The 9797-nt window shown below is 44.0% G+C and overlaps 1 protein-coding gene across 2 annotated transcripts; it reads right to left on the bottom strand.

Annotated features, from left to right (window-relative positions):
* Positions 1-513: 513 nt before the first annotated feature.
* On the bottom strand, positions 514-8593 carry ndufa4a (NDUFA4 mitochondrial complex associated a). Of its 2 annotated transcripts, none has more exons than XM_055657322.1 (4): positions 8450-8593; positions 3404-3492; positions 2766-2826; positions 514-742 (listed from the first exon to the last, which is right to left on the bottom strand). In XM_055657322.1, exons 1-4 carry the CDS (start codon positions 8576-8578, stop codon positions 686-688), a joined length of 336 nt encoding a protein of 111 aa, XP_055513297.1. In that variant the 5' UTR covers positions 8579-8593; the 3' UTR covers positions 514-685. The 2 variants fall into 2 exon arrangements, with proteins under 2 accessions (XP_055513297.1, XP_055513296.1); XM_055657321.1 differs by lacking the exon at positions 8450-8593 and adding an exon at positions 7683-7835.
* Between the last annotated feature and the right edge of the window lie 1204 nt (positions 8594-9797).

Genomic DNA, 9797 nt, shown 5'->3' with positions numbered 1-9797 from the left:
GGTGGGTCGTTGGAGACAAAGTTTGCAGACAGTAAGGAATAATGACATTCATTTACATCTTAATGTTTGAAGAAATCATATTAATCACCCCACATTAGGCAGCTAGGACTTTATGTGAGGGTGTGAAAAATACAAAGCACCACCAAAGCACCCCATCCTTACCCACTGTCCTGAACCTAAAGGTTAATTGTCTTTTGTAAATTGCCCCTAGTGTGTAAGATATAGAGCTAGTGTATGGTGATTGATGGTCAGCATGGACTCCACACTGTATCTCCAAGGTAAACTAAACAAAGGGTATAGGTGCTTTGGTATCTTACAAGGTGAGAAATCGTCCAATTTTAGAAAAAGATCACCTTTGCATCCAAACAGCATTGACATTCGTTTTTCTATAGTCTTGGGCAGCAAAGCTTCAAGTGTCATTTGTTTTATATTGATGAAATTGCACTGTTGTTTACTCCACATATAACCCATGTATATATCCACACACACACACAATAACAGATTCAAGTGAAATGGAGAACACCAATTTATTCACATTATACTTCTGTATATGCACAAGTTAGGTTCAGCAGTATATCTTACTGAATAATTCAATAAACTGTGTACAGGACGCAGTAGTAATAGTTTTGCAGCTTGCTTCATCGAACAGTAAATCCACCCACACAGGAAGCTCAGTGATTAGCATTTAGAAGTCTGGGCGATCCTTCGTCAGCTTACTGTAGTCTGTATTCACCGCATAGAACTATTAACAAATAAAAAGATTATTCAAAAAGACTTATTTTAAAAATTCTAATAAACATGAAACTTGTCCACCAATTAACATTCAATACTGGAGGGGTAACCTTTTTCACAGAGAGCGTGGTGGGTGTATGGAACGAGCTGCCAGAGGAGGTAGTATCGCAATGTTAGTGAAACATTTGGGCAGATACATGGAAAGGACAGGTTTAGAGGGATATGGGCCAAACGCAGACAGGTGGGACTAATGCAGATGGGACAGGTTGGTCAATATGGGCAAGTTGGGCTGAAGGGCCTGTTTCCACATAGTGTGACCCTATGACTGTGGTTGGAAGAAAGATTTTCCAATGCTTATCCATGTTCTCCAGAGATCTAAAAAGCTCTTACTAAAATGACCGGCTGAGTTACTCCAGTCCTTATATGCAAATCTTACAGTTTCACACAGTTTCACACAGTGAACAAGAAAACACAAGGGAAAGATCAGCATAAATATTTGAAAATGTTCCTCCAGTTCTTTGCAGTAATATCAATTAGCAGTCGCTTTTTGACATTTCAAAAAATATACAACGGATAGCTGTGTGAAAGAAATTTCCCCCTGAAAACAATTTACCAGCAATTTATTAAAATGCAATGGGAGAGGAAGGGAAGAGCATTTGGTGGTGGGTTGGGAGAGTTTGGCAGGGTGAGTAGAGATGGAAGAAGGAGAGGAATCCTATTTGGACATCAGTCTTTCATACGTGCCAATCAGACATGTGGACATGAGCAATTCTAGTAGCATGCCTCTGATCAAATTAAAGATAGATACAAAATGCTGGAATAACGCAGTGGGACAGGCAGCATCTCTGGAAGGAAAGAATAGGTGGCGTTTCGGGTCAAGACAAAGAAGGGTCTCGATCCGAATCGTCACCCATTTCTTCTCTCCAGAGATGCTGCTTGGCCCAGTGAGGTACTCCAGCATTTTGTGTCTATATTTGGTTTAAACCAGCATCTGCACTTCCTTCCTATACATATTAGTCTTTCCAACCCATTGCAGGGCTCATGGCTTTTCTGTGACCACATTCGAAATAGTCCACATCCTTTAATACTCAAGATTATTTTTCATTTATCACGTTTTGCATAAAAATTAAGAACCAACAGGAGTTCCAAACTTTATCTCCTGTTACATGTCTTAATTTCACTCATGAAAGATTAAAAACCTCCAGATTATGCCCTGTGCTCCTTGACCTCCCCCCCCCACCACCACACCCCTCATGGAAATAGCTTCTCACCACTGACGCCAGCAATTATTCTTAATATTTTAAAACGTCCACGTGACAAATGCCAGAAAGTAACAAAACTGTTAAATGGTATACTCAATTTTCAGCACAGTCAATATTGCCTTCCCAACATTGTTCAGAGTACTCCTCATTAATTGTAGCAGAACTTCTGCTCACCAAAAATACTCCCCAAGATATAAAGATGGACATTTCAGTGGCACTGCAGATTGTTTTATTCAGCATGTCCACAACATTTTAAACTCCTCCCAACACTTTTAGAATCTTCACAGATTTTGCATTTGGAAAACATTCTCATTTAACCTTTTTACGCTCCAAACGAGGTTTCGATAATTTGCTTACATAAAAGTTAATTTGCAACTTTGGCCAGCTTCTTCTGTTAATACTTTCATGAATTAAATTGTTCAGCAATACTGTTGCTTTGTCTCTTTACGCACTCAACAAATGTGTATACTAACATTAACCATGATGAGGAAGAGGTGGAGAAGAAAGTTATTTCAAAATATTATTTCAATCATGCTCTGGTCTCCATAGATCTAAAACAATGGATGAAATATTCCCAAAGAAATGATTGTGCAATTGATTGCGGCCTTTGTTCCAATTTTATACTGTCCTTTTAATATCGTTTCAGCTCAGTTTAACATTCCAAAAATTAAGTGGTGTATACAACCACAAATTCTGGATAAAAGTACAAAAACACAAGAGCATTCAATAATCAAATCCGTTTTGCTGCAATGAATTCCATAAAATGGTTACCTTGTATTGCCCAGTTGGTGGAATTTTGTTCCATGGTTCAGGGTTATTCTTGCGATCCCAGCTATATGGTAGAAGGGAGATTACATAGTTAGTAACAAAAAAATTACACTTTATTTCAGGACCTTAAAGTAACAACTTTTGTTGCAAATATCTGGTTAAAAACTTGCCTGTTATGTTGAAAACAAACATTTGTATATGCATTCAAATAAAAACTCATTTTACACATCCTTTTCTAAAGCATGTAACCAGGAACTATTCAAGGACAATAATGTTGGACATGTTACACTCTTAACATCAAAACACCAAAACCTCATTCAATAAATTCCCCCGTAAAGTTAAAATTAAAAACTATTGTCGGTGCTAATATGGATCTTACACCAGAAAATCTGAATTCAGCTGTTAATGCACAAGCAATTTAACATCTATGCAATTTGATCTTGTCATTAAAAAACAAGTTGACATGTAATTTAATGTAAAAACATAAACGTTCTAAAGAAATCGGTACTATAATTAATAGATTGCTGAGTCAGGTGCAAGTTTCACTATCACATGACAGTATTTAAGATGAATAGGTGCACAGGTTTGCTTGATTTACACACAACCACAGACTGACATGTGCTACTGACGCAGTCACTTACCTAACGTCAGGGTTGCGGAGAGCAAGCCGCATGAGGTACATGCTTGCTCCAACACTACCAGCTCCGATGAAGACAAATAGTGGAATTAGCTATCAGGGATTAAAGACAAAAATAGTTTAACATTCTCAAGTGGATCCAATGGAAGTTTTCAAAAAACTAAAACTAAACCTTAATTTGTTTAAAAGTTCATAAGTCTCAGAGCAGACGAAGGCCATTCAGCCCATCAAACCTACAACATTCAATCATCGCTGACCTATATTTCCCTCTCAACCCCCTTCTCCTGCCTTTGCCCCATAACCACTGACACCCGTACTAATCAAGAATCTATCTATCACTACCTTAAAAATATCCACTGACTTGGCCTCCACAGCGTACTGTGGCAATGAATTCAAACAAATTCACCACCTTTGACCAAAGAAATTCCAACTCATCTCCTTCCTAAAGGAACGTCCTTTTATTCTGAGGCTATGACCTCTGGTCCTAGACTCTCCAATGAGTGAAAACATATTTTCCACATCCACTCTATTCAGGCCTTTCACTAAGTTTCAATGAGATCCCCCCCCCCCCCCCCCCCCCCATATACTTCGAAACTGCAAAACTCATCATATGTTGACCCACTCATGTCCACAAACCTTTCTCCAGGAATCAAGCAAAAAACATGTTATCACCTGAACAATTTCCAAGTACTTTACCTATCATACAAAGTGAATATATTTAAAATAACCAAGTCATCATCTCAAGAGCACTGAAACACCCATCAACTCCAACACACTAAGTGTCGGGTAAAATGATAAAACATATAGAAATGCAAATCTTTATAATTTTAGTTATGAATTCTCTGCACAGTGCCGACTTAAAGTTTACTGCTGTCATAAAGTGCTCTTTCCCAACAAACAGATAATATAAATCAAATTTATCTCATTACCTTCTTATGGAGCTTTCATGGAAAATAAATTAATATTCTGCAAAACTTCATTATGTCTGAATAAGCAATTTACAAGAAGTAAAGCATGTTTGCCATTTGAAAAATAACCATGAAAGTGCAATAATATCAAAGTCTAATTACCAAATTCCACAAAAGCAAACTTTATAATCCACATGGATTGTGCAAAAACTCATTCTTCTTTCTCCAAAATGCATTTGTTTATTCCACATCCAAAAATTTCACATCTATCCTACTAAAATAGCATTAAAATGCACTTGTGCCTAATTGATCACATGCAAAGGAACTACCTCGAAACAAATAACAAGAGATCATGCATTGAACCATGCTCTCCGAGAGGAAAGAAAAATTACACTTCAGCCCATCTTCCTAATTTGCTATCAAACCAATTAAAGGGAAAAATTCTGGAGTAACTCAACGGGACAGGCAGCATCTCTGGCGAAAAGGAATGGGTGACGCTTCGGGTTGAGTCCCTACTTCAGACCCGACCCTCAACACGAAACGTCACCCATTCCTTCTCTCCTGTCCTGCTGAATTAGTCCAACATTGTGTCCTTCTTCGGTTTAAACCAGTATCCTACACTATGGGAAAACAAAATGGCTCACGTAATCATTTAGATTTAGTACCGATTGTAGCAATTTAGCAGCTTTTCAAAATTCTGGTCCAACTGAAGCTTTGCAGTTAATCAATAAATCAATACCATTACTAAAGTCAGCAATTTATGACTTCGGGAAATAGGTGACCAAAGAGAATAATGCTGACCCATACCATTGTCTGCAAACCAACTGGCATTTTATTCTCAATTCATTTACAACCCATTATATCATCCAGTAATTTGTAATAAATAAAGTGGAGAATCTGTACTAAAAGCAGAAATTATGTCCAAATAATTGATTGAAAACAGAGGCTGTCATCACTGCAGTGCTCACTGTGGTGAGAAGGCACCATAAATAAATTGTTGATTCTCGTGCACGGGGAAAATTGGCAGTACTTCTATAACTCAAAACTCCACCCCCGATTGAAATCCATGTCACCTCACCACAACTCAGATTATCCATGATTTAAACTGGCAGGTCGACAATGCGGAAATTTTAAATCAACAAACCACAAGGGGAATTTAAAACAGATTTTAAAAAGTGTGTTTGAAAGTATGGAAAATTAACTAATGGAAAAAAAACGTTATAGATTAAAGCCACGTAAATATAAACAGTAGATGTCAGCAGACATGTTCTAATCACATGTTGATCAGCACTCTCGTGCAGCCAGCTAAAAAGGGGGATCCATTCTGAGAGTTTTGTTGGACTAAATTCACAAAGGTAAAATTATCAACTCAACGTGTTGAATTAATTAAACCATGTAAAGCATGTTACATGTAAAAATATATAAAATTGGGCATGGGTTATTTGAATAAGGCGTGCGGCACACTGTACGTCACCCTCACAATCACACAATGCCCCCATCCATATACCCCCAACACCTGTCAGCCAACATCAACAACCCACCGTGCCATGAAATCTCCCCACAACCCACACCTGTCTGTTCCCAGTCCCAACCATTTCTCTCCCTCAACCCATCTAAAATCCCACCATAACTCCACACTCCTGCCCTATCTCCCCTCAGCCCCATCACCTCCTCCCCAAGGCCCTCTCTACACCACTCCACTTCCTTGTCATTCATCCTCCTCCTCTCTCCAAACTCCTCCGCATACACTCCCCCTCCTCTCCACCATATCCTCACCTCCACACCAGCCCCCTCCCTCCACCCCACCCTGAGCATCCCAAACCTCTCCCTCCTCCAACCCACCCATTCCACACTTGCCCATCCCACTTCGCCCCCTCCCTCTCCCACCACTCTCTCCACCACCCCACCCTTTCCCCTCTTTCACACCGCCCAGTCCCTCTCCCACACCTTCCTCTACCCCCTCCCTCCCTCCCAACCCTCTTTCTCCCCTAGCCACACTCCCGCTCCCCCTCTGGAGTTGCTTTGTGCCTGTAGGAACTCTGATGGCACTTCTCTCCCTAACCCTTTCCCTCCACCCACATCCTTGTACTCTCCCTGACCCCTACCCCTGTTCTTGCACACTCCCCCTGTTCCTGCCCTCCCCCTTGTCCTCTCTCCCTCCTACCCCCAGCTCTCTGAACAGAAATTAAAAACAGAAACAGAAAAATAGGTGCAGCGGCAGGCAATTTGGCCCTTCGAGCCAGCACCGCCATTCAATATGATCATAGCTGATCATCTAAAATCAGTATCCCGTTCCTGCTTTCCCCCCATATCCCCTGATTCTTTGAGCCATAAGAGCTAAATCTTGAAAACATCCAGTGAATTGGCCTCCACTGCCTTCTGTGGCAGAGAATTCCAGATTCACAACTCTCTTGGTGAAAACGGTTTTTTCCTCTCTCCCCCTACCCCTACTCTCTCCCCCTTACCCTCACTCCACCGCCTCTCTCCTGCCTCCTCACGCTGGGGTGACTGCGGGCCTGCCGGGATACCAGACGGAACATGGATACCAGACGGAACATGGCTCCCCACTCTCCCGGGGGTGACTCCGCGCCTCCCCCGACCCCACCACTTCCTCACTCTTTCCTTTCCCCCTGTGTCTCTCACGCTGGGGTGGCTCCGCGCCTGTCTCCCCTTGTCTGTCTCCCCTTGTCTGTCACCCCTTGTCTGTCTCCCCCCGTCTGTCTCCCCCCGTGTGTGTGTGTGTGTGTCTCTCACGCTGGGGTGGCTCCAGGCCTGTCTCTATCCCCGTGTGTGTGTGTGTGTGTCTCTCTCACGCTGGGGTTGCTCCGGGCCTGTCTCCCCTTGTCTGTCACCCCCTGTCTGTCTCCCCCCCCCCCCCCCCCCCCCGTGTGTGTGTGTGTGCGTCTCTCTCTCACGCCGGGGTGGCTCCGGGCCTGTCTCTGTCCCCCCGTGTGTGTGTGTGTGTGTGTCCCCTCTCTCTCTCTCACGCTGGGGTGGGTCCGGGCCTGTCTCTGTCTCTCTGTCCCCCCCCGTGTGTGTGTGTCTCTCACGCTGGGGTGGGCCCGGGCCTGTCTCTGTCTCCCTGTGTGTGTGTGTGTGTGTGTGTGTGTGTGTCTCTCACGCTGGGGTGGCTCCGGGCCTGTCTCTGTCTCTGTGTGTGTGTGTGTGTGTGTCTCTCACGCTGGGGTGGGTCCGGGCCTGTCTCTGTCCCCCTGTGTGTGTGTGTGCGTGTGTGTGTGTGTCTGTCACGTTTCTCTGTCTCTCTGCCTGTCTCTGTGTGTGTGTGTGTGTGTGTGTGTGTGTCTCTCACGCTGGGGTGGGTCCGCGCCTGTCTTTGTCCCCCTGTGTGTGTGTGTGTGTGTGTGTGTCTCTCACGCTGGGGTGGGTCCGGGCCTGTCTGTACATCTGACGGAACATTCTGCCTCCGCTCCTCGCACCGCTTTCCGCCGCCGCCGCAATGTCACCTTTGGGTCCTTCCTGCCCGGCCCTAGCGGCCACACACATCCCCAACGACAACGCCAGCCCTCACTACCCCTTTATAATAAATGAGCAAACGACTTTAAATTACGATTTAAAATACATAACTTCATTCTAACCCTGAAAACCCGACTGCGGGCCTGCCGGGATACCAGACGGAACATGGCTCCCCACTCTCCCCGGGGTGACTCCGCGCCTCCCCCGACCCCACCACTTCCTCTCTCTTTCCTTTCCCCCTGTGTCTCTCACGCTGGGGTGGCTCCGCGCCTGTCTCCCCTGGTCTGTCACCCCCCGTCTGTCTCCCCCCGTGTGTGTGTCCCACGCTGGGGTGGCTCCAGGCCCGTCTCTGTCTCTCTATCCCCCTGTCTGTGTGTCTCTCTCTCTCTCACGCTGGGGTGGGTCCGGGCCTGTCTCTGTGCCCCTCTGTGTGTGTGTGTGTGTGTGTGTGTGTGTGTGTCTCTCACGCTGGGGTGGGTCCGGGCCTGTCTCTGTCCCCCTGTGTGTGTGTGTGTGTGTGTGTGTGTGTCTCACGCTGGGGTGGGTCCGGGCCTGTCTCTGTCCCCCTGTGTGTGTGTGTGTGTGTGTGTGTGTGTGTGTCTCTCACGCTGGGGTGGGTCCGGGCCTGTCTCTGTCCCCCTGTGTGTGTGTGTGTGTGTGTCTCTCACGCTGGGGTGGGTCCGGGCCTGTCTGTACATCTGACGGAACATTCTGCCTCCGCTCCTCGCGCCGCTTTCCGCCGCCGCCGCAATGTCACCTTTGGGTCCTTCCTGCCCGGCCCTAGCGGCCACACACATCCCCAACGACAACGCCAGCCCTCACCACCACGCCTACCCCTTTATAATAAATGAGAAGTTATAATTAAACGAGACTTTCTCCATATTACGATTTAAAATACATAACTCCATTCTAACCCTGAAACCCCGGCAAGGAATGTGGCTACCTATATTCTGTAAGCCCGGGCCGCGCCCCCCCCCCGGTCACGTGACGGGGGCGGCCGAAGCCGCTGCAGAGAGTCACGTGGAATAACTCTGATCAGGTGAAGCCTGAGGGGCCGAGTGGCCTCATCCTGCTCCGGTATTCAGTTTAGTTTATTGTCACGTGCACTGAGGTACAATGTCCCATGCTATCCAGTCAGTGGAAAGACAATCGAGCCGTCCACAGTGTACAGATACATGATACAGGGAATAACGTTTAGTAGCAATGTTTCAAATTTTTGAGATTTAAAAAATCCAGTCTGCAATTTATCCCATCAGATAAAGCATAACAATACGTTTAATTTGACACCTAATTCACTTTCATATCTCAAGTAATAAAAACGTTATGGCCATTTTCATACTCGTAAATTAGCATCTTGTTCCCTATTGATTTTCTATGGACATAACAAAAAAGCTGTGATCGAGGACAGTCAAAAGCCCATAACCTTCTTAAAAATTAAGAGAACTGAATGAAATTTTCAGTTATCATAGATTGAACCATTCTGAAACAAATATAAAATAATCTTACTTGGAGGACCTGAAATTAAAGCATATAATTAGTTAGTTACCCAATTGTAGCTAATTTCAAACTTCAATTACTAGATCTAAACATTATCAATTTCTTAATAAATGATTTAACATTTTTAAATAGCCTAAGTGTCCAAATAATATTCACAAATGATTCACAATAAAACATGATTTTTAAATCTCATTTACATCGATTTATAGGCCAAATGGAAGGAATTTAGTGTTCAATTGCTGTAAATTAGTCAATTTAAATTGGCTTTCTAGTGGGTTCCTGTGAACGCGCTGCTTTAGAATGTTCACATTGCGCTGGATTTGTGCCCTCAAATGCCCAGAAAAATACTGCGGGATATAAAGAGCCCAAAATGAACTATTCGCTATAGAAAACTTTATATACAGGGTTCTTAAGAAGCCCCTTTTAATGTAAAAATAAGGTACATACCTTTAATTGTTTGCTTTATAAAACCCGGGGGCTGCGAGAGGTTGCGGGTTGAGAGAGTGATTTTTAAACTAC

This window comes from Leucoraja erinacea, chromosome 27, assembly GCF_028641065.1.
Source record: "Leucoraja erinacea ecotype New England chromosome 27, Leri_hhj_1, whole genome shotgun sequence".
NCBI lineage: Eukaryota > Metazoa > Chordata > Chondrichthyes > Rajiformes > Rajidae > Leucoraja > Leucoraja erinaceus.
The sequence above is the reverse complement of the archived record's forward strand: the minus strand, read 5'-3'. Positions and strand labels throughout refer to the sequence as shown.